Source organism: Poecile atricapillus, chromosome Z, assembly GCF_030490865.1.
Source record: "Poecile atricapillus isolate bPoeAtr1 chromosome Z, bPoeAtr1.hap1, whole genome shotgun sequence".
NCBI lineage: Eukaryota > Metazoa > Chordata > Aves > Passeriformes > Paridae > Poecile > Poecile atricapillus.
The window spans coordinates 61,635,310-61,660,404 of record NC_081289.1 but is presented as its reverse complement, the minus strand read 5'-3'; the positions used below and the strand labels follow the sequence as shown (position 1 = coordinate 61,660,404).

General features: G+C 39.9%; 1 protein-coding gene across 2 annotated transcripts; it reads left to right on the top strand.

Moving 5' to 3' along the window:
* The first annotated feature begins 1,096 nt into the window (after positions 1-1,096).
* On the top strand, positions 1,097-25,091 carry LOC131572732 (endoplasmic reticulum-Golgi intermediate compartment protein 2-like). Of its 2 annotated transcripts, none has more exons than XM_058826040.1 (14): positions 1,097-1,248; positions 6,441-6,586; positions 9,392-9,500; positions 10,980-11,026; positions 11,999-12,069; positions 12,624-12,664; positions 13,354-13,455; positions 14,910-15,005; positions 15,747-15,802; positions 16,779-16,877; positions 18,007-18,104; positions 21,429-21,591; positions 22,450-22,529; positions 23,344-25,091. In XM_058826040.1, the coding sequence occupies exons 2-14, from the start codon at positions 6,481-6,483 to the stop codon at positions 23,407-23,409; spliced, it is 1,134 nt and encodes a 377-aa protein (XP_058682023.1). In that variant the 5' UTR covers positions 1,097-1,248; positions 6,441-6,480; the 3' UTR covers positions 23,410-25,091. The 2 variants fall into 2 exon arrangements, with proteins under 2 accessions (XP_058682023.1, XP_058682022.1); XM_058826039.1 differs by lacking the exon at positions 1,097-1,248 and adding an exon at positions 4,021-4,202.
* The last annotated feature ends 4 nt before the right edge of the window (positions 25,092-25,095 follow it).

The following is a 25,095-nucleotide window of genomic DNA, read 5'->3' as shown; positions in this document are numbered from 1 at the left end:
AGCCAAGCAGTGAAAGAGCAGGCTTTATTACCAACCTGACATTGATAATCTGGACAGGAATTCAGTTCAGTGAGTGATGTTCCTTTCCTCCCCACAGATACCATACAATCTAGCAACAACATACGGCAATCTCTGCTGAATGAAAGACACAACTTCGAGGCGGTTATCTGTCTGCACCAAACAATTTAAACTCTTAGGAAAAAAAAAAAAAAATCCCAGGAAGATTACATTGTAACACTTCTCAAACACAGCTTTCACAGTACCTCCCTGCAGTGCAACACAGCTCTTATCTCAGCTGCCTTGCGAGCTGCCTTGCGAGCTCCCCATGAGCTTCATGCTCTATAAATTGCATCTTAAACATCAGCTACGTGACAGAAATATTCAATATAAGAATTAGGATTAATTTATCTTTAAAAAAACTTGTAGTGGTAAGTAATTATGTACGAAAACAGTGGTGACTACATAGAACAAAGCCATTTTGTTTATACAATGAATTAATGGGAAATGGGATTGCTTCAGATCGCATCAGTAGTTTTAACATCGTTCTCCTTTCAGTGAGCAGGGCTGTTCTTCTTTTGAGACTCTATGACAAGAAATCTGCCCTAGGGCGATTTAAAAAAAGCGTCTCTCAGAAGACCAGAAGTAAGGTTGAGTTGGAAAACTGACGTTAAAGATTAGAGAGACCAAGTTTATCTTTCATCAAAACCTTATTTTTATTGACACCGGCTAGAGACAGACCAAGAAAATGGCAGCCCGTGAGCAAACCCCGCGGCAGTGACCACCTGCGGGACGGCACTGCGCCCGCTCCGTCCCGGCCCTGGGCCGGCTCCCGGCGCCTCCGGCGGCGGCGAGCTGGGGTTCCCCGGGCCCTCCTGGGCGGGGCCGCGGGCGGCCGGAGCTCCCCGGCGCCTCCTCCCGCTTCCCTGAGCGTGGATCCTCCTCATTGGCCGAGGGCGCTCCCGCCCCAGCCCGCTCCATGGGCCCGCACCCTCAGGGCCGCCCCTCCCGCCCTCACGGACGCTACGGCTGCCGCTGACCGCCCTCGTCGTCACCTCGCTGCCCCTCCCTCCCTCACGCCATATCCTTTCCCATCTCCCCAGCCCTCACCTCTCAACCTCCAGGACTTTCTTCTCCTCCACCCCCTTTCCAGCCACTCCTACCGCTCATCTCCATATTCGCTCTTCTGCACCTGTTTCCTCTGCTCCTCCTTCTCCTTCCTAAATGCCACTCCGATGCCTCCACGTTCCGGTAAAGCGGCTGCTCTCTTCTCTGAATCCCTGCCTCTCCTCACGCCCTGCAGGCGCTCCTGGCCGCTCCCCCTCGTGCTATCCCGTCTTTCCCTCGCCCCTTCGTGCTAACAAAATGCTTTTTCAGCTGTCATGAACCACCTGTGCAGGCGACTGTAGCAGCAGTAAACGATGGGGGCTTGTGTTTAGTCTCGACATGCTTTACAGGTTTTTATTTTAGTTTGTATATCCTGCGCACGGCTTCCAGCTTTTTAACTAATGCTCAAGTGTGTTGAAACGCAGGTGGGCGATAGCTGTTTACATTTGTTTCTCTTGTTTGGTCTGCTACCGTCCTCTTTGTTACTGTTTTTGATATCAATGTTCTTCATAGCCCTTACTCCTGGGCTTTGAAGAATTTTTTTTCTGTCCTACGTAATTTGTGGTTTGCTAAACTGTTCGATATGAGACGTGATTTCCTTCCTTTGCACACATCAAGGGACTTCATAAATCACCAGTGTTAAGAAATGCCGGGTTTTTTTGGAAGATAGTTGTATTTTTGCATAGGTGGCTGCATTTAAGTCTCAGGGTGCTTTGGGGTCCTGTTACATACTGAACTGAAACAAATGCATACAGCAGCAGCTGAGGGACAGCCCGTTGGCCCCCCTGCATGGTTTGCAACTTGCAGCTAGATTTCTTCCTCCTAATCGGGCTCGCTGAGGTTATTTGGCAGATACTTGTAGGCTGCCACGACTTAGGTGTGATCAGGAGAGCAGGAAACACACAGGGGCATAAGGAAAGGAGCATGGTTTGAATTTGAGTAGTCTGGTACTTGATGGGTGCAGTGCAATCACTGTTGTCTCTCTTTAGCACAGTGTAGTCAAATACATAGTGTTAGTGTAATGGACAGTGTTATCACTATATAATTTTTCTGTTTTTCCTAAATTCTTAAATTTTTTTTCCTGTGTTTTCCCTTAAAATTTCACGGAGATATCTCATGGAGATATCTGTAGTTAGAAGTCTTATATGCAGTCTTATTTATAAGACTATAGTGATGCAAAGCTGCAAGCAGTTTTGTTCCGTGCCACTTCTCTGTAAGAGGGATCTCAATGTGATGTTGAGCACTAAGGCTGAACCCATGTTTGTCTGTGAGCAGATGAGATTGTTTGCCTGTGAAAACATCTGTTGAGCATCTCTGCTGCATAGCAAATAACCAGATCTATCAGTTTCTCCTTCCAAGCCTCAATGCTGAGAGCATTTCAAGGGAAAATAGGGCTTAGCCAGAAAAATCCCTGTCTAGTGAATTATACCCTAGCACTTAGGCATGTCAAAGTAAGAGCTTGATGTGCTGGAGCTAAAGCTGCCTGCTCTTTTTGAGATGAGGGAACAAATGCTCAGATATGTATATTTTTAGCCTAGTTATTTATCTCTTGTAATGTCATACTTCTCCCCTCCCCTTTTTTCTTTTTGACTGTCTGATCCAGCTGTTATTATAGTTGCTAAAATGATGGAAACACACTGATCACAATTCATTGAGAACCACTGGCATGTTGCTCCATGTTTGTTTCCTTCCTTCCTGCCTATCACTAAAAAGCAAAAGGTACTCTGAATCTGTTTGTGTTCCCTTCTTATTTCAGGCTCCTTTTATTCTCAAATGCTGTAGATACCCAAAGAGTTGTTTAATTCAAATTGTGTGTACTTTAGCATACTATTGAAACTCTTTTGTCATGGATTTACTTTTTCCTCCAAACCATTAAAAAGCGCAAATGTGAATTAATGCTGTGGAATTCACCACTATCTGTGTTTCTAGGGTGTGGGTTTTATTTGTTTGACTCGTTATCAAAAATACTGGACTCTTCAGTCTCTTTTTTTTCCAGGTCTATGACAATAAATGTCTGGTATATTTTTTTTCTTTAAAAACCTTACATTGAGCCATTTTTCTTGAATCGTTTTGATATCTTCAAAGATGTTAGTATTCCCTGGGAGTACTATTATATTGGGAGAGCTCCCCTTTTGGCTGTAAGATGTCTAGGTTGGGTCAGCTACCTGTGGGCAGTGACAGTAGCATGATGAGAGTTGATAGGATTGTAAGGAAAAATCTGCAGATAAACTAATGCTGCAGTTACTAAGGCAGAAAGCTTGTGGTGAGGCAGTGCCTATTAGTTAACTCCATCACCGCAGGGAAAAGGACAGAGACTTTGGGTATACATAAGCCCTCTTACTTTCTTCACTTCAAGTCTGAAGACTGGCTTGTGAGCTTAAAATCTTTCCTTCCTCAGTACCATAGGTCACTGTCTTAAAGCCTTGTCCTTCATAGTTAACCAAGATGCTGCCTCTTTTCAAACGCTGCCTGCTTCTATATCCAGAGTGTCCAAACCAGTATTAATATTGCAATCGGCGTGACAGCCCTTCATCGGTTTGTTTTGGAAGGTACTTGGCATCCACCGCTTTAAATGATCACTCAGAACCTCGCACGGTCACAGATGCTCCGGAGCAGCACGTCCCTTCTGTCGCGGCGGGGGCAGCACTGCCATGCCCGGGAGCCCAAGCGCCTGCGGGACCGGCTGCGAGGCTGTGCAGGGCGCCCTGCGAGGGGCGTGGGGCCGCACTGCCTGCGGCTCCGGAGGCTCAGCCCGCGGCTGCTCCCAGCTGCGCTGCCGGGCACAGGCCGGCAGAGCGGCGGCCAGGGGACTACGGCCCCGGCCGTGGCCATGCGCCCCTGCTCCTGCTCGTCCCAGCCCGCCCCGGGCCGCGGCAGCCGGCGCATGCCCGAGGGGCTGCGAGCATGCGCGCAGGGGCGGGCGGGGCGCTCCGCCGCTCCCGTCGGCCCGCGGCTCCCGCCGGGCGTCGGCGGCGGAGGGAGCCCGCCCCGGCCGGCGGTGCCATGCTCAGCGGGGCGGGCGCCGGGCAGCGCGTTGCGGCTCGTCTCTCCCGTCTGGCCTCGCCCGCGGCGCTGGGCAGCGGCGGCAGAAGCGAGAGGTAGGGGAGGGCGACGGGAGAGCGGGGGCGCGGCCTGTCCCGTCCCGCGGCTACCCGGTGCGTGGCGGCGGCGGGGAGCGCCCGCGGCCCTCACAGGTGTGTGGGCTCCGAGCTGGCGGCCGAGGCCTCTTTCGGTGTGAAGCCGGGCCCGGGTCCCCGGCAGGGGGTTTCAGGCGTGGGGCCGCTCCGCGCCCGTGGGAGCGGGTGTTGGGACGCGCCGGTAGCGGCTTCGCTGCCAAGTTATCTGAGGAAGCGAAAACTGCCCGAGCCCCTCAGCTGGGTCGGAGTTGCCATGGCTTCGAGCGGACCTCTGGTCTTGAGTGGCATTTGTGCTGTGCTTTGTCCCTTATTTATCGTGAATAATAATAATAGTTTCTTAAGGCAATTGGGCTCTTGGATTCACAGTACCTTACTTTCATGGAGCTATGGACTCCAGATTTTTTGGTGTGTCTGTAGTACCTGTGTGGAGATGGGCAGGGGGCAGGGATCAGCTCTCCATCTGGGTCTGTAGCTGAAAGTGAGTCTCTCTGTGTGGGATTAAAGAAACCAATGAACAGATTGCATATTTCTAGCTGGATTACAAAAATCCACATACTTACTGATGCAGGGTGATTTAGAAAGTTTTTTAGTAATGTGCTCTCAAATTCCCTGTGTTTATCTTGTGCCTCTGTACGGTGTGCTCTTGCACGGGATAGCAGGGAAGATATGCAGAGAATGAAAGGGTGCTATGTTGGCTTCATTGCTTTATGTGTAGGATAACAGGCAAGCCCTGTTGGTGTTTCCTTCGTGCTAACGAATGTTATGACTTCAGCTGTGTCCAAGCAGCTGCTTTGCCATATCTGTGCACTGAAGTTTTCCAACTTTTCCTTGAGCTACTCTGAGTTTATTCTTTAAAACAGTTATGTGGTGTAGTAAGGACAGAACCTTGCTTCCTGGTTATTTTTTTTATGCTGTGTAACCAAAAGCCTGCTCCAGCACTTTTCTCCTCTGACCACTCCAACTGGTGCTTATTTGAATCCTCTGCTAAACACACAATATCATTTTGTTGATCTCTGCAGCCTGACCAAGGGCAGAGTCTGTCTGAAATCAATTCGTGTAATGAGAATGTTGCAGGCATAGATGATTTTTCTTGTGTGAACTTTAATTTCCAGTAGAGCCTATTGCTTTTTTATTGCATGGTACAAAGCCTGCTCAGCACCAGGAAGGGGCAGAGCAGGGAATAGATCTTGAGTAATTTCACTAGAACGTGCCAGAGACTTGATGTTCTCTTGAAACAGGTCAGATGAGTTCACAGGTTTTTTCTACATGATGATAATGAGAACTGTCTCATGTGTTGGCAGTATAGGTTAACTTGCCCACCTTACAGTGTTTAAATAGGGAACAATAAGATGACATATTCTCAGAATACAGTAAGTGCATGATTGTTTTCATAACTTCAGAAATTCAGGGTTAAGTTCAGCAGTTCCCTAGAAGAAAAGCAACAGTGTCAACTTGTTAAAACTTGCAGTCTATTGGCAGGACCAGGCTGTGAGCATATTTGCATGATTTGGAAATGGTTTAAGACGGTATTTCCAGGGCAACCTCCTTTTCTCAGCATCCTGCTGCTTAACATGACTCCAAGCAGAGATCATGTCATGTACAGAAATTATTCTGAAGGATGGAGTTAGGATTCAATCCACAGCTTGCTTTGGAAGGTATTTTTATAGAGGAAAAAAATAGTCATTTTATGATCATAATATTCTATACCTGTAAAAGTGTGAAATGCACCTTTTTTTCCTTTAGGATATAGTTTGTGCCCACAATGGTCAAATGTGGAGAGCAGTCTGATGTCCTCTAAAGTTTATGCAGCCTATTAGATATTTCCTCCTCAGTCAGTGACTTCTGTGCCCTGTCAGGTTTGTTTAGAAAATTTACTTCAGGACTGAGTTTGATTTTTTTTTTTTTTTTTAATTTAAAATGCAATATATTCACTACAAGTAAGAACTTAATTGAGAAAGAAATCGAGCATAGTAATTAAATGGTGAATGTGCTGGTTGTGGCTGGATTGTAGGCAGTGGTGTCCTGGCCAATCTTAACAGTTTTCTTGAAGTAAGAGTGACTATCCAGTTGTCTAGCATGTGTTTCTTGAAAACATGTTTCTGGGGTTTGAATGTCCTTATTATTGCATTATGTTAAAGCCAGTCAGTTTGAGCAGTATTGCCTGTGTCTTTTAATCATAATGATTTATTCTCAAATTAGAGGGAGTATATGAAGGAGGAGGTGGAGGAGTGTGCTGAAGATGAGGCGACTGAATCGGAAGAAGACCTTGAATTTGATGAAAGAATTGGATGCCTTTCCAAAGGTTCCTGAAAGCTATGTGGAGACTTCAGCAAGCGGAGGCACAGGTAAGCCTGTTTGAGATGCTGATATTGATAGAAACTTTAGCATAAGGAAGACAGGCATCTGTGTTCACCTGAAAGTAGCCAAAACTGGTTTCTTGAATTCTTGGGTGGATTGACTGAGCTCATCCCCTTCAAGTAAAGACATAGTATCTTATCCAAACAGATGCATCCATCACTCATCTGAAGGGAGACTTTGTATAAAACTGGGGAGACTCAACCCAATGTAAAGGTTAGAAATAAAAACTAACCAGTTGCAACTGGAACTGCACTGTGCCAAGCCTGTAACAAAACTTTCTCATTTGTTGTCTCACCAAGCTCTTTTCTTGGTGTCAGGTAGGGTGAGACTGAGTGAGCATGACCCGAAATGATAGTGGGATTCAACACTATGCTTTTGCAAAAGTAGAAAAATATTCCTCAGAGACAGGTAAATTGAGCATCAGGATGAAGAGCAGTTTTCTAAAGCTTTTCTCTTGAAGGCACACTTGATTTTAAGAGTAAGGAAAGCCCTTTGAAGGACTAAACACTTTAATCCAGGACATGTGCTTGTACTATTCATATTAGTCACTTGAGGTTCTCTGAAAAAGCTAGACCTGTAAAAATGACCTTTCTTTATGTATCTTATCATAAAATTGTGTCTTTAAGTTGAGCTGAGTTAGAGGTAGCCTGATCTGAAAATAGTGACTTCATCTCTTGGACTCTTAGAATTATTTGCAGATAGGAAACGGCTAGCACTTGGAAGTGGAGGACAAAAATCTCTCTCATGTGTGTGATTATGCCTGAAACTCAATTGAATAAAAAGTTCAGGAAGCAATTGCAACCTACAGATAAGCCTTTGAAGTTGTTATGCCACTTATAGTGTAGAAGAAAATATCAGAAAGTTCTATATTACTTTGCTGTTTCCTCAGGTGGACTGTTAATAATTAAAGGATTATTGTATGTAAATATAATACATTATAATAAATATAATCTCTGAGAAGTGTTTAAATAATTCTTTGTTAGTCTCAGTTTCTGAGGAAACAAGGGTGTTGTTTCTATGTTGTAATTTGCATAAAACCACCAAATGCTTAAAGAATCATTTTTTTGTAGTATAGTACTATCCTTCCTGAGACCTTTGCTTAGGTGAATGGTGCCTTAAGGATTTCTCAGCACCAGAAGTTACTTTAACATTCTTTGGTTTTATCCCAGTAACCTTATAACTGACAATATAGGATTGTCTTTTTCTGTGCCATTATGAAATCTGAATATAGTATTTGTGTTTCATTCATGATCAAAGTGTCAGACTTACTTTCTGATGTGATAGGGATCTAAAACATACCAAGACTCTATTCTCTGGCTTTCACAGCCTTCAGACCCATTGCAAAATAAGTCCTTGTTACTCAAACAGGCTGAAACTCCAGCTCTGTGGCTGTGAAACCCTTCAGGAAGGAAAATCTACAAGACTTTATTTTTCTATTCAGATCAACACATACAATTTCTCAGAATTATCCAGAAAGCAGCTGTGGTTCTAATTGTGTTTGTATGGCTCTGGATAGCAGTATCTCCAGCTTTCCTATTATTGCATAGCCAGGGTGAGTCTGGCCTACTGGTTCCAAAAGGAAATGGACAGCCGGAGTGATTAATTGATCTGTGCAGTTGACATGAAGGGTTTCATGTGTGTGATTGCTACATAGTGTCAGCTGAAAGCTAGAATTGGAAACATTGCTGATCTATGCAACAGTCAATAGCTCCTTTCCTGATCCCCAAGGACTCTCTGCTCCCCCCTCTGGCTTCTGGGTCACTGTGTAGTGAGTTGAAGCCTGTCAACAATGAGCTCGTTTTTTCTCAAGTTGCCCTTCATGGATTCCACAGAGATATTCCACAGAATGTAAATTAAAAACCTACAGTGCCAATAAGCTGTTCAAACTGCTACTATGCTTCATAGCTGAAGTATTTTCCAGTTTATAAAAGCTATAACTTAATAAAAGGGGCATAGCAGGTGCTTCTGTGCATCTGTTACTGTGTTTCTCTGACTGTGCAGCAGGGAGATCTCCTCCTTGCATTGTACAACTTTGCAAGTGTGATGAGTAGGCTGCCTTGGAGATAAGTGAAGCACATGTACCACTAAAATATACCGGTTAGTTTCCACCCTAAAAATAATTTCAAGTTCTTCACTTATTGGCAGAATGGATAGCTGTGTGTTGCTTGTTGCCAGAGGGAGAGTTGTTTGAAATACTGGGGTGGGAGTCATGACAATATGACATATATGGCTATGTGTAGCTATACACAAGCATTATAATGCTTATTATTTCTCTTGTCTCCTACCTTCTTGAGTCTAAGACTTGTTTTTAAAAAATCTTGTAAAAAATTGACTTCTAGACAAGTGGAGGCTTGAAGGGATTTCAAGATGCACTACCTTCTTCTTTCATGTTGGAAGTTAGGATTGAGTTTTCCTAGACCATCCCTGACAGTGATTTGTGTGCATTTTATATGTGGAGGAGGATATAGCCTGTTCTTAAATTTTCTATACGGGAATTTCACAACCTCCTAATCATTCCAGTATTTAACTGTACTTAAAAAATACTTTCTTGATGCAAAAGTAGGATTTACTCTTTTCCACTCCTGTCTAAAAACAAATACTATCAGTGTGAAAACAACTTGTCTAAGAGCAGCTTTTGGATTTATAAATCAAAGATGATTTATACTGTGTTAATTTATACGGTGTTGTACTGGTAATGCTCAATTTCTGGAATTGTTTGAATTCTGTTCTGCTTATATTTCTGAATTACATTTCTCAGAGTCTGAATGTCTACTTTTTTTTCCTCTGACCAGTTTCTCTGATAGCATTTACAACAATAGCTTTCCTGACTGTAATGGAGTTCATGGTGTACCGGGATACATGGATGAAATATGAATATGAAGTAGACAAGGATTTTACTAGGTAACATTATTTGTTAAAATTATTTTTAAAATGTTAGTTGTCTGCATTTCAGGAAAGAATAGATTTAAAATGTTCATGTGACTTGAAAGCAATTTATAATTGAAATTACAAATTAAATACTACATAAATTTGATTTTTCACCTGTTGATTGTTTTGGAGCTTTTTCTTCTATGTAATCTATGAAGAAGATAAATTGAGATTTCTGCTATGAGGAAGTCACAATAGTATAGGTTTCTTATTGAAGGAGCTCCCTTAGGAATTACATGCTAACAATTCAGAGAACGTCATAAGATGTAACTCCACATCAGTAGGTAAACCTCCCAACTTGGGCTGGAGGCTTTCTCTAGTTCATACACTTAGTATCTTGCCGTTATACTTTGTGCTACTGGAGGTGAACCTGAAGTGCTCAGAACTTTGACTGCATTATTAGAGATTGTCACTGATTTTGTCTCCAAATACAGTCCCCCTGAAGATTTGCTTGCTGATGGTTTCATGTGCCTGTCAGGACTGTTTGCCTTTCTTCCAGAACTGGTCAGGCACCCACGAGTCCCTGTGAAGTTAATGCAGATTCTGCGCCCTGAACACCTTTGAATGTCGTGTGTCTGTGTTGTGATTTGACAATGGCCCATCGCCAGACACCCATGAACTGAACTAACTGAAACTAAACTGAAATAACTTTAAAATCTGTTTGGGTAGTTGCTGTGGTAACAAGCTAAAGATACATTTATTAATTGAATGTCTTGTACATCAGAAATAATTAAGGTTTCTGTAATGAAAAAAAAAAAGGAAAAATGTAAAGGAGATGCATCAAAAACTCCAATGGTAGTAAATCAAATCAGACAGCTGTAATTTCACATTTGGGTCTTTGCTGAAGTAGGTTATATCCCAAGTGAAGGTATCACACAGGAAGGGTAGTCCATCAGTTAAGAGGGATTTGGGTATGTCCTACTACTGATTCCCCAGTTTGATTGTGGGCTGATCGCCCAGCCTGTGGTTCTTGACAGTTTTAACCAATGGAGGCTGGTATAATTTTAACTGCTTTGCTCTTCTCTATTGACCCTGTCTGACCCCAGCTGAGCCAGTGTTGAATCCCTTGCTTATGTGATTTGCTTGTGGTCAGCTAAGTCCCAGAGGAAGCTCCCTGGGAACAGAACCCTGTGACTATAGTGAGGGGGTTTATTTCTTAATATTTCAAATTACATTTGTGAAACTAACATGAAAACCAATAGGAAATGCCCAGAATATTGGGGAATGCCACACAATCAGACTTTTGGTGTGATGAAGGTTATCTCTTAAGTTAAAAAGTGGTTTAATGTGCTCTAAAAATCCATGTTGCTTCACCCAAATTTTAAACAGCTTTATATTTATTGGTATAAATTTTGGTACCTGGCTGTATTTCTGCAAGTAGTCTGAGATTTTTTTCTTGATACTTGTACTCAATGTCACTTAATGGATTTTTGCCTTTTTTTCTCTTTCCAGTAAATTAAGGATCAATATTGATATTACAGTTGCCATGAGATGTCAGTGTAAGTATTCCATCAGTTAAAGTTTTTAAACACTTTAAAGCCTCTTCAGAGAGCACACTTGCTTACAATATAGTTGAATATTGTTCGGAATATTTTACCAGTTTAACGTGTTCTGATCTTCATGGCATATGACTCATTGAAGGAATTAGTAATAAATGTAAAGAGAATATCTGTGCCATCTCATTCGCATGTTGCAGAACCTTGCTTTGTCTGTCAGCAGGAACAGGATCTGTTGTTTGGTCTCCTTTTCACTAAAATATTTTAAAACCTCATTGTGAGACTCACCTCAGCAGCAGGAATTTATAACAATTGGTATTTATTTACAAACTTGGTTTATATTAAGCTGGTCTACTGTTTAACAGCGCTGAAACCATAACATAATTTCATCTTCCTCGTGAATGTAAGAGGTATGCCTTCCTTATAAAGGCAATTCTTAATATTATTTTGACATCATTTAGGTAATGAACCTTTATTTGTGTTCAGTCTTGATTGTCCTGGACTGAGAAGAGAGAATACTACTTCTACCAGGAATGCAAGAAAATTTTCAGGGTTCATTAGTTTTGGCTAGTTTAATCCTTGCATTAATTGTATGGTAGATCAGTGTTTTTTTGATTGGGTTTCTTTTGTTTGTTTTTTTTGCAAATAAACTTTTATCCTCTATTTTGAGTAGTCTTGGTCTCTGGTCAGTGCTTGTAAAACAGGAAAAAATATTGATACATAGCAGATACTAGAAAGCTTGTATATGTGGTTCATACAATTTCTCTGTAGGTGTTAAATCAGTGAGAAAATACTGCATATTTGAAGAGTTTTTGGTCAGTGTCCATCAGCTGATGTTGAAGGTTAAATAGGTTGAAGGAACAAGAACATAGACTGAAGTTTATCACTGTACTGTAAAACTTCATTTCGACTTGAATTTTTTTAGCTTGTCCTTGATCATCTCTGTGACTTAATATTTTTCCTTGGTTAAAATAGATGTGGGGGCTGATGTTCTGGATTTAGCAGAAACAATGGTTGCCTCTGCAGATGGCTTAATCTATGAACCAGTAAGTCTATTCTTTCCTTTTTATTTAAAAATTGAGTTCCTCTTGGTCCAAAGTACTACTGGGCTGGTTTACTTGCTTGGGTTTTTTTTTTCTCTACCAACCTTGTAGAGAAAGATTCTGTAGTTGATCTCTTTTGGCCATAGCTTCTGGGTACATTTGAGCATTAATTGCAGTTGAATTTACTGAGTACATTTGTGTTAACTAATATTTAGGTTTGAACTTGGTGAACAGATGTTACTAGTGATCCTCTAATGCTAATGAAGTATAGCAGGCCTGGTAGCTTGTCTTTAGTGCTTCATGTGGGATCAGCATAGAAATAAGCAATCTGCACCTGGACCTTTGTCTTTCAAAGATTGCTCCTTTGCAGTTCTGCGTGGGAAGGGACAGAAATTTTTATACTTGAACTATGGTCTGCAAAGTCCTTTCATAAACTACTCTGTGGTGCCAAGTGTGAAGTTGGTTATAACTTTATACCCACACCCCCAATTCTCTTCTGGATTTCATGGAAGGGATACTTTCTGTGTGTTTTATTAGATGTGTTATTTTTGTTTCAGGTACCATTTGAACTCACCCCACAACAAAAAGAATTGCAAAGGTAAAGCACTGAGAGGCATGGTTTGTATTATTTGTACTGAAAGTGACTTTGAAGTACGCCAGAGCTACATGACATAACTATGTCCTGAGTCTAACAACTCCTGCTTGTAATTTAAGAATGCAAACCTGCAAAAAGATACTAAGTTATTTTGCTTTCCTCATTATTTAAGATCTCTGTTATGGAAAAAGAAAATTGGCTTTAGAATGGGGTCATGCTGTTGCAAGTTGCAAGCAAGATATATGGACTCGCTCAGCTTCTGTTTCCAAATGAATGCTTGGTAGCACAAGTTAAAATCATGGAATCAAATGTGTAAAATAGATATCTAAATGTCAAAGCTGAGCCATTGGAACAAATTGGCACATTCTTGCAAAAAATCCTATAACTTAATTGGCACAGTGTTTATCACTTTAATAGCTTGGTGTTGTGTGTGCCATTATAGTGATAGTCTTGTAATAGTATTGAAGCTTATTTGGGGGTCTGGCTAGTTTTGGTATTTAGATAACACACTGCTGTGAACACCTGAGCTTTAAATTCTGTATAAAATACTATTCCCGAAGTTTAATGCTTAATTACTGTCATCAACTTTGCTAAGTTCTTGATTTGCGACCTACAATTGAAGCCAATAATGAACTGTGAAGCTAGATTTTGTTTTACTGTTGCATGTGTTCATGCTTGTCTCTAATCTTTAGGATGCTGCAACTAATTCAGAGTAGGCTGCAGGAAGAACACTCTCTTCAAGATGTGATATTCAAAAGTGCATTTAAAAGTGCTTCTACAGCACTGCCACCACGGTAAGAAAAACTGTGGTTTTCAACCCTATGAATTAGACTTAACATTTTATTGTGGTTTTGATTCCACACCACCCCCAGAAGACAAGGTTGTAAGAAAAGATCTCACTGCTTTTTAATGACTTTTAAAATAGTGTACTTGATACTTCCTTTGGAGAGCTGTTGTTTTCTGAAAACTTTTGAGGTTTCCAAACTGGAGAAGGTTTCCAGGTTTTGTGTGTGTGCTTACACATACATGTGCAGACACAAGTAAATATATGCACACACCTTTATATTCCATTTGGTCTGGTGCCTCTTTCCTAATGGGAATTAGAAATGCCAGAGCAGTGCTAAACAAGAGTCTTTTTTTTTAAACTACCTTTCTGTCCAGCAGCTTTTAAAAGCAGTGCTGCTGTTATCTGTGTTGTAATGCTTCATAATTTTACAAGATTCAACCTTTGCATACCAACGTGTTTTGTTAGTAAATTCCTAAGATAGATAAGTCTAAGATAGCACTGTTAAGATTGTATGAAGAAGCCTTGCTGTTTTCACTTAATTCCAGCTACTCAGAAGTGTTAAGAGATTAGTGCATAGAATGTTTGGTCTGCTGAATCTAGATGCTATGTGATTTTATTTCCCCCCCCCCCCCCCAAGGAAAAAGCACTTTCTAGATGAAAGCTGAAATTTTCTCCACTTAGAAAAAGCACTAAACAAAAAAAGTAATGAATAAAACCAAACACCAAAGCTGACATACACATTTCTTGTGTTGTAATCTCCCTGTCTGAGGATCAGATATATTCTTCCTTCCTAAGGCAAGTTTTTAAAGATGGCTCAAAAAGATCTTTTTTTTCTCATTTGCTTTATGTCTTCAGATTGATTAAGTCCTTCTGTGCCTCTGTGTTGCTTGTTAGTGCAGTATTTGAATTGGTATTTATGCTTGAGATGTGTTGAAAAAAATTTGGTTTTCATCTCCCTCTAAGGAGCAGATTTTGGAAACAGATTTTTTTTCTGGACATCGCAACATGAGTGAGGAGGAGTGGAAGCTTTTGTGAAAAATAAAGTCGAAAGCCCTTCTTGCTACAGTGTTGTTATTGTGACCAAAATGTATTTGGTTCTGTTCATTGTATCATTAAAATTTTCCAAGCCATTTTTTGGTAGAAGGAAGCGGGAAAATAAAAATCCCTGGGGTAGATATACTTATGGTCTAATGTTTTCTGTTTGCATGTTCAGATATAAGCCAGTCTTGTAGGCCAGATCATTGAATAGAAGTATGAATGAAGGCTCATTGGTTTCATCAAACTGACCTTCACTAGCTTCCCTACCTTCCACCATATCTGGTATAATTCCAGAACACATTAAGGACAGGTAGATGATAATACTGTATCTTTATGCTAGGCAAAAGAGATCTAACTGTACTGCTGTTATTTCTGCTAGACAGTGAATATTCAAGTACTTTCAATGTTGTTTTATTTAAACAGGGAAGATAATTCATTACGGTCGCCAGATGCATGCAGAATTCATGGTCATCTCTATGTCAATAAAGTGGCAGGGAACTTTCACATAACTGTGGGCAAGTATGTTCTGTCCAATTCTTGAGAATAAAAAAATCCCTTGACTTCTACATTCTATATAGTGCATGTATGTCATGTGTGTGTGGTTTTATGCTTCAGTTAATGACTGGGTTTTATTGACCTTCCTGTACTCAGGCTTGGTGGTTTTTGACATGTAATTCTTGCACTGTTAATTTTCTTCATAAATTACCAAAACCATGCAGTACATTGTTTTATGTAATATAGTCATTATGAATTTCAGTGTTTTACTGGATGGAAAGTCTTGAAATCGCTTTGTAGAAGAGCAAATACAGAGTGCAATTAACTTGCTTACTCATAGGAAAAATAAGGTCAAACTTTTATTAGTCACTTGAGCAGTTCTGCAGCTTTTCATATAGTAGGACTTGGTGACTCTTCCAAAGTCATAGTGACTTGATGTGGTTTTGATATTTCTAAAAATGCAAGACACTAGTTTGTGTAAGAGGGTTTTTGTGAGTCCAAGATTCCTGATCTTACTGTTCAGTCTGTCTGTACTTGACAGTAATAAAAATGTCATATTTGGGTTTTATATAGATATACACAATAGATACCAATTTATAAAACAGATATATATGTATATGTTATGTGTATTTAAGCATATATATGTTGTGTTATACATATGTTGATATGACATACTTTATAAAGTATTGATTGAAATAGAGGAGGAAAGGTAATTTTTCTACATAGTCCTGTGTGGATTCATAAAACATTTGTTGCTTTTTTCAGGGCAATACCACATCCTCGAGGCCATGCACACTTGGCAGCCCTTGTAAGCCATGAGTGTAAGTTCCTTCTGTCATCTCCATACCAACATGATTCACTTCAATCAGACTGCTGTCTCCTAGTTCATGTTAGGTTCATGTTAGGTTGCTGCTTTAAAGATGTTCTAGCTGTGCAATTGCATTGCAAAAAAAAAAAAAAGTGAAGAATATTCTTTGCAATGATATGACTCTATAACAATTTGCTTTCATTCATTTAACACTATTAGGATTATTTTTAGGTTGCTTCTGTAGTAATGGTAACGCTGGAATCTCAGATGTTCTGTGTTGTAACATAGACACCATATAATGCACACCCTGTATTTCAGTCCAAATTACCTCTTTCCTTGAAGACCTTTCTAAAGGGTTAAAAATTTCTGACTTTTTTCCTTAGAAACTTAATTTTTGGATTATGAATCTAGATACTAAATGTGTATTGCTGACTTAACTTAATGTGAGGCAAACGTGACTTACTGTGCAAAATTAACTTGATTAAACCAGTTAGAGTTGGTTAAGCCTCCAAATGTCTGCCCATGAATTTATGTTAACACAACTTTAATAATTTTATACATCTTAAGTATCTGCAAAATAGGCAGTGTAATAACTTTGCAGCTGCCTTATACTTCCTCTGTACGTTTGATTTACTGAATCTTAGTCTTTTTAATGCAGTTGCTTACAAGAACATGAGCTGTAGAATAATGTAAGTATTTGGCCAACTAGAAATTCTCTGTTATAAAATTATAACTCTTTTGAGCTCCACTATTGATTCAAATATAGTTAAAATTTGATTTAGAAGCTCTTTTCTAGAAAAATATAACTTTTTTGTTAAATGTTTTGGATTTGAGTTTTCTTTGAAGTGTGCGTAGTAGATCCAATGATGGTGGTGTTTAGTAAATGCACTAATTAGAATATTCCAGTGTCAGAAATGGATGCATCTTTTTGGCTTAAGTACAGACTCTCATAGTTTAAAAATGCTTAATTTCTCTGTATTGTCTTTCAGCCTACAACTTCTCCCATAGAATAGATCATTTGTCATTTGGAGAACTTATTCCAGGAATTATTAATCCGTTGGATGGAACAGAAAAAATTGCATCAGATCGTAAGTGTTGTGTGCTTAAAAAAAAAAATCTTGTTTTGTTGAGTTTCCCAATAGTTACATTTAAAGTATTATCGTTTTTCATAAATCAAGCAGCATGTCAGTCTAAATTTGGTAATGAGCAATGTCCTCTTCAGTTATCTACATGACATCTTAAATAGGCATTTCTTTCTGATATCTGCATTGCTGTTCTATCCTTCCTTAGAGGCGATTTGCGATTTTTTCCAGGTTTGTTTTGTTGAAGTTACACTATGTCTGACCATACTGCAGCAGTATGTTACAGTGAAGAATCATAGATCTGATTCATACTTGGGAAAAATAAGCCTGCTTTGGTTTAAAAAATAGCTCCAGGAGTCTTAGATTCTATTCCTGTATTTGGTTTGTCCTATCCACAGTGTGTTTTGTGGTGAAACAGGATTGGTTTGTGTAGCACTTCATTTCCTCATGTATAAATAAATGAGAGTAGTAATCTGCCTCATCTCACCTCTGGCATTCCCTGTGAGAGTGAACCCCAGAACCTTCTACAACCACTGTTGTCTCAAAGCCAGTCAGTTCCTTGGCTCTTACAGCCAGAATGGTTTAGTGTAGTTGAAATAAATTACTTCAGTCTATTGGTGTTTGTTCCCTTAGGGAATTGCACAAAGAGCAGTCAAATGCATGAGCATGCTGATGGCACTGGAAGAATACTCTGGAAATGTAATTGAGAGAGAATCTGTAACCAGTTTAGAAGGGCTTCCAGCACTGTGCGTACAATTCTGTGGCCAAAATCTATTCAAACCTGAGATTTGTATATATCATGAAACATGTGGCTGTGAAACTTGTTCTAGAGCCCTGGACAACACTACCTGTGTTCTTCATTTGAAGCTTTGAGTGGCCTGACCTTAATGCGTCTTTTCATTACATGGGAAAGTTTTAAATTTCTGAGCATAAATGGGATGTATGTCTTTTCCATGGAAACTAGCTTTGTGCAGATGGTGCTGAAGTAGATTTGGCAGTGCTGGCATTCCTTGAAGAATGTCTCTAGTGCAAACGGCTTGGCTGATTTATTATTTCTTTGATTTATTTGTCAATATCGCAGATGGCCTTTAACTCTGTTCCTGATTCAACAGTAAGATTTTTTTTTTACTTCTAGACAATCAGATGTTCCAATATTTTATCACAGTTGTGCCAACCAAACTCCATACATACAAAATTTCAGCAGAAACTCACCAATTTTCAGTGACAGAAAGGGTAAGTAGAAGAAAGAAAAAAACCATGAAGATAAAAAAATCTAAGTGATTGAACACAAAAGTTCAAATGTCAAAATAGTAACATGGTTTTGAAAAGTTGTCTAGCATGAAGAGACTCTTTGTAGAACATTCTATTATCTGTAAATCATACAGCAGTGATGGTAAAATATATATATATGCTTGGTGACACATCTAAACTTCTTCTATTAATGTTTTGCATCTGTAGATCTGGAGTCTGATATTAGAATTAATGATAGACAGTAATTACCACTTCATTGGATGGTAATAGTAATGGTGGTGAAATCCTCCAAATTCTAGGTCTGTAACCTAGTGTTTAGCTTTACAAATATTTAATTCACCTTTAGCTTTTTATCCATGTGGGAAGCAAACCAAGAAGCAGCTCACTGGAATATCCTTAACTTGGTTGAGGTGAGTGTAAGAAACAGAAATGGGTCGTTTATATGAAAAACTGTTCTCAGTTGTCTTGTTTAACCTTTGTTGAACCACCAAATTTAATTTCTCTCAAGACTAGAGAGCTTCCAGTTCTGGGTTTTGAGAGGCTTTTAATTCTGAGTCCATAACAAAGGTAGTTAATGCAGCATAGTATATATTACAAAGTACTAATTTAAAGACTGCTGTGAGTAGGAAAAAAGCCTTGGGTGTACTGACTACATCTCATTTTCAGATACTGAACTCTGTTTCATCTTTTATTCAAAAGCCAAAGAAACAAACCTTTGTGAAAAGTTTAATTAAAAATGACAGATAAAGTGAGAGGTGAGAAGAAAGCCTTGGGTTGAAAGAAAATGTGGGTGTTAGTAGGATGGCAGTTCACTGTATTAGACCTTGTGATGTTCTCCAAGGGAGAATTTTTTATTTCCTCACAATTCCATGTTGTACTTCTGAAAATACTGGGCTAGGGAAAGTAGGATAGAGGTGATGTCTTGGTGTTCAAGACACCAAGTGGCCTTGGATATGCCAGGCCACTGAAGGGAAGGGTTTGCTCTAAAACTTACGAAAGCTGGACTGAAGAGAGAAGGAAAAGGAATTTCATAATGCAGTATACTCCCACCTCCTGCTGGTTTAGCAATCTGCTTTGCGTTTTCCCTGCACAACCTGCAGCAACTAAGGCATTCCTTAAACTATTGTGTGTCAGTCAACAGCTTATCTTATTGTTCCTTTTTTTTTTCATCTTGTATTCAGTTTTTCTCTCTTCCTGTGTAGTAGTGGCTCTTTGCATCAACTAACCAGTCTAAGTTAGCTCTTCAGTTTTTTGTGGGGATGCATTTTTATGAAAGTTGCTACAAGCACAGGTTGCTTGGGAGAAGAGCCTATGAATAATTGAGGTAAAGTGTCCATTGTTTACTTTCGCCGGCTCAGCAGCCAACCCTGTTGCCTCCAAAGCTTATTTGTGTTTAATCTTAGGGAGGCAAACACGTCTATTAGATGAGCTGGGAAAGGTTACAAAGAGCAGCTATTCACTGAACACCTTAGTATGTTTATTTTGAAAGAGTAGGCACATATGCAGACATGGAAAAAGGGGGTCTGACAGCCATGACTTAAACTTGAATGCAGTGAGGTTTAATTGCTGGTGTTGGGCACATGGGGAAGCAGAGTTTGAGAAGTGTGGGCTGAATCTTCTTCACTACTCTTGATGGTTGAGATACTGTGGTTATTTATGTAAAGAAGATTTAATTCTAGCAAGGCTTCACTGAGCTATCTGATGCAAGATTAGTAATTTTTAGCAGATTTTAACAATCAAAAGTTGAATCTTCTGGAGCACTAGAAGCTGGAAGCAGATCAAAATGGTTGGCAAGAAAATAATTCTGTTTCTTTTACGGGTGGAGTTTTGTGTGTTTGATTTAACTTCATATTCTTTTTACACCATTTGACCTCAAAAGACCAGTAAGGCTTAGGGAAATAAGAGGAAAAGCAAACAAAAGTACAGTTTTGTCCTTTGCCAGTGGCAAGGTTCTGTTTAACTACCTTCAGTCTTCTCTTCCTTTTTAATATGACTGATCATTCATCTCCAAATACTGACAGTTGGCGTGCTTTGAAATATGGAAAGCATTTTCTACTGGTTTGTTTTATGTTTTGTTTCACCCATTGCAAAGTTTTTGGGACCTGCTGTCACTACTGATGCATTATTTTGGCATCCTTTTAATTTTAATGTGCTACCATAAAAAGCAGTATAGTTTTTGATAATGTTAGCGAACTGAAGAAGTTGCTTAACCTGCGTTTTCCAAAGTGGTATTCTGCTTTTTTATTTTGTACTGTATTCTGCATGTTTTTTGAGTACAAACTGTTAAAACAGAGAAATGGAGCTGTGATATATTGCTTTTCTGTTCAGTCCTGCTTATCTTGTCTTCTCGGTTCTTACTAGCTTAGGGATGGCTGAGTTTGTCTTCAGTTCGTTATGATCTTTTCTGCTGTCCTTAGATATTTTCAGCCAGACTTACCTGGCAATGCATTTATCAACACCTTTCAGTAACAACAAAATGACAGCAGACTTTTGAAAGAAGCTTGTTTTGAGGTATGATCTCTCTTGAAACCGTTTTTAAAAAGCAGATATTTATAGCAGCTACAATCTCCTCTTAGGTGTCTTTGGGTTTAAGAATTTTGCAAAGAAAAGAAACTAGAAATTTCTCAGATAAGGACTGAGGTGCCTGGTAGTCATAGTGAGCTTGGGGTGGTTATTTATTTAGGTGTATTTCTTGCTGTGTGACTGTTGTCTGATATGATACAACTGACAAAAAGTTTGAAAAGAGGCTTTTGCCAAGAAAGGTTGGACCAGGTGTTCCTTGAGGTGCCTTCCAACCTGGTATTCTATGATTTATATAAATCCTGTGGGGATTCTGCCATTGCTAAGGCCATTCAACAGCATAAATCTCATTAAGGTCTCACAACAAGTTAAGTGATTCATAGTGGCTGATAAAGTAGGAAGAGCTGTAGCAAATATTACACCAGTGCACTTCCCTGAGTTCACAGGCTAGGGCAAGACTCTAGCATTATCTTCCCAGGTACCAACACCAATCCAGTTATAAAAATCCTGTTTAAAGGACCATGTGAGAGTCTTGAGAGAACAGTTCCAAAGCACAACAGTGAATATTGATAAGCAGCACAGCAGACCAGTGACCAGGAAAGTAATTTTTTACTTCATGATATTTAACTTTTAGGAGGTATTGGTCAAAGTGACCTTGATACTCCCCAGTCTTCTGCTCATTGTGAACTCTGATTAAATAACTCTTTGTCATCCCATCTTGTAAGACTGATTTTCTTGTGAGTAATAACAAGTGTGACTAACAAGTGTTTCTGTCTTTTCTTTCAGGAAAGAGTAATTAACCATGCGGCTGGCAGCCATGGGGTGTCAGGAATATTCATGAAATATGATATCAGTTCACTTATGGTGACAGTGACAGAAGAACACATGCCTTTTTGGCAGTTCTTAGTGAGGCTCTGTGGCATTATTGGTGGAATTTTTTCAACGACAGGTGATTATCAGTGTCTTCTTTCTTAAGTTCTGCCGCTTTTTTTTTTTTTATCATGGTGATTGCTATGGATAAGTTACAGGGAGTCCTCTTAACAGGTTTAAGACAAAGTGCACATTTGTGTGCATTGAAATGTGCCATAAAAGCTACTCAGTTTTGGTGTCCCAATATGGCATTTTTGGTGTTCTGAGGGCCTGTTGTTTCCTTTTGGGTAACTATAGCAAAGTTTATTTATTTCTGGAAAAGCAAGGCTACATCTGTCCATAGTTATATAGATATCTATGTATTTGTATGTACACACACAGATACTGATATTCTGTGTATTTGCTATTGTTGGGATCCAGTAATTAATCAATAACAAAAGTTGAGATAAAATTTCCATCTGAAGTAATTGGGAAGATTTTCCTTGTCAATGAACTGCTGGATTTGCTTCATCAAAGAAAATAAACTAAGTTGAAAAGGCACAATTTGCTTACTGGTCAAGATATAATAGGGGATCTGGATTACCAGTTATTTCTTTCCTTGGCTCTCATTGGAAGAGAGCCCAGTAAAGAGGCTTCAAACTAAGAGCTGCTTTTCAAAGTAGATATTTCTGTCCCACACAGTGTATTTTCACCCATGAAAGCTTGCAGAGGGAATTACATTTGCTTGGTAGCTTGGCTTTCTTGATGCCTTTCAGAATGTTGGGATTCTCCCCTGCCCTGCCCCTGATATTTCATTTCTTCATGTTAATTTCCCAGTGTTTTATGTATAGGTTTACTGCACTGTGTCCTAAGTATGGTGCGTAGCTTTGTTGCAATGCTTCCATAAATAATACATTTTTACTCCTGGTGACAGTTTAAAACTTGTTTGACATTGCAGGAATTTTACATGGCTTTGGAAGATTTGTAGCAGAAATTATTTTTTGCCGTTTCAGACTGGGCTCTTACAAATCCACATCGGTAAGGAAAACTTCCTCTAAGTATTTCCTTAAGTAAAACAGCAGAGGATGGATGATAAGGACAACCTTGGGACTTGGTCCCAGGAGAATTTAAGATACTTGCAATAAACCCTCCCCTTGACATGCATATTAGCATAGATTCAACAGCTTTTAAAAATAGTTGGAAAATCTAAAATGTAAATAAGCAGAGTTCTCTGACAAACTGAATTAATGCAGCTGAGTCTCTTAGATGTCCTATGTTCCCTTCACTGTCCTTGCTATATTCTTACTTTCATATTGCTTCATAAAACATATATAACATATTCATATGTTTCCCCAGCCTGGTCAGTCTCCCTGTCCTGGTTTTGGTTTCACATACCCTTTTGCTTGGCCTGCACACTGAAGAAGCAGCACTGTGTGCTGCAGGGGTTCAGTGGTGCTCGTTATTGCTCTGTAGGCTACTGCCAAGCTGTGTGAAAGAGCTGAGCCTTCACCTTTCCCTTCATTAGGCAATACGAGGATTGCTTCTCTAGCAGCTACTTGGTTGTATATTACTTTTACTTTTCCCAATTAAGCCTGTAGATAGCCTTTGAGACCTCTGCCTTTCTCTCAAATTTAGTTGAAGTTTGCCATCTGGCAAAGTATGTGAGTGGGGAGAGAGGAAAGAAAGCAACCGAATTTGTGTAATATATCTATGAGAGGCCAGGTAAAAGGCATCCAGGAAATGCGCAAGAATAGCGCAAGAATAAAGAAGTGCGTTTTTTTGAGGAGGGCGGGTGGATGTTCTGCTTCTGGTTGAGCTTCTGGTTAATAACACCTTGTTTTTGTTTCACCAGGTCCCACTTCCTGATGGCCACACAAACAACCACTTACCTCTAATTACAGACAATAGTACACATTAGCCTCCTGAGAAAATTTTTTTTCTTCCTGCCTGATACAGACTTTTTTATAATAAAGAAACCATTGTGCAATATGCTGAGACAGTGCTGATAGGCAACAAAAGAATGAAGCCTTTACAAAAAAAAAAGAACCTCCAACAAAACAATTTGTGTAATTTTTTGTCTTTGAGTGCACGTGGAGACATAGGAAATTGTGAGACCAGTGAGGTGGATGATCTTCTGGAGAGTGAAGGAGTGTTGCTGCCAATACAGTATTCATGGTCAAGCTGAACATCATGGTGGTGGCTGCCTGTGACCACTGAAGCATCTTAGTGATGCCCTGGAAGGCTGCAGGCCCCAAGGAGAAAAGAGTACAAGTGGGTGTGGAAGGGCTGGCAGCAGCCACAGAGGCACAGTAACTGAGCTGGAGTTTCTCTTAAGTGTGCAAATGGGGTATTGGCTTTTCTTCTTTTATAATGCTGGGGCTGAGGGCTAAGACACCTTTCATACAGCTGGGGAGCAATCCTACAAAATCCTGAAGAGGGGAACATGAGAGTAAGGTGGAGCCCAAGCCCATGATGTTGGTCACAACCGCTGCCATTGTGCAGCCTCGCCATTTCTTAGTGGAAAAAACGTGGAACAGAGGAGTTCTTCTGTTTCCACACAGCCACTGTGCCAACAGTGAGACTGTCACTTCTGGCATTGGTGTGGAAGTGCCCAAGGACTCCAAGGATGCACTCCAGCCTGCACAACTTTTGGACTTTGAATCAGAAACCCTTTAAGTAAGGCATTTGACTGTAGTTTTGATAAAAAGCAGGACTCCCTAGTAAAAAGATCAGGAAATCTTTTTATGGCTTTTTCTTGGTAAAGAAATTGCTTTGATGGAATCTTTGTTGTAGCTGTGGTGCTCATGTGGGAGCCATGGGAACATCCACGTCCTGGAAATGGAGAGGGGAAGGGAGAAGGGGGCAAGAAGCTGCCAGTTCAGGGCAGTTGGGAGGTCTGCTAGACCAGGCAAGGAGTGTGGAGCTGGTAGTAGGTGGCTTCAGGGAATCTGAATCATATTGCTGCAGACAGGTGATGAGACAGGATCTGCAGAACTAATCCTTGCTATTCATGAAGTTTTTTGTAAATTAAATGAAGAGCAATATTGTATTGTAAATATGCTACTGAGAAAGAATGTTATTAATGCAAATGGTGAATTGAGAAACAGAACATCATGTTACTGCTGAACTACTGGTGTGCACCTGTGGTTGAACAGTTACTCCACCAGTGTAAAAAATTATTAATATGATTCCTTCTCAGCAAAACTGATTTAATAATATGTTAGAAGATGAAGCTGATCCTGGCTTTGCTCACCATGGAATTAATATTTTAATTAAGAGGACTAATTACAGAAAAATAAAAATCTCTGTGGCATTGTCAGATTTTACTGACTTCCATTAATGTACTTTATAGGGCACTTGGACTTTGTTGATGAGCATAGTGTTAATAACACAGCTGATTTGCTATGCAAAGTGAAGGGCTTCCTAAAAAGAAATTAAGTAGTAAATAAAATGTGGGAAATAAGGAAAGACTTGTTGAATTTGGCTATTGAGAAAAAAGTTCAAGGAAGCCAGGTCCTTGGGGATGACAGCCAGGTTTGGGGTTTTCTCTTTTGTGCTTTGTTTTTTTAACATTGATTAAAACTCCAGCAACTTGAGAAACTCT

Coding starts and splice junctions, on each gene's coding strand:
- LOC131572732 (XM_058826040.1), top strand. CDS start 6,481: ATGAGGCGACTGAATCGGAAGAAGACCTTGAATTTGATGAAAGAATTG. Junction 11,027..11,998: donor AGTTGCCATGAGATGTCAGT/GTAAGTATTCCA, acceptor TGGTTAAAATAG/ATGTGGGGGCTGATGTTCTG. Junction 18,105..21,428: donor AATTTTCAGTGACAGAAAGG/GTAAGTAGAAGA, acceptor CTTTTCTTTCAG/GAAAGAGTAATTAACCATGC.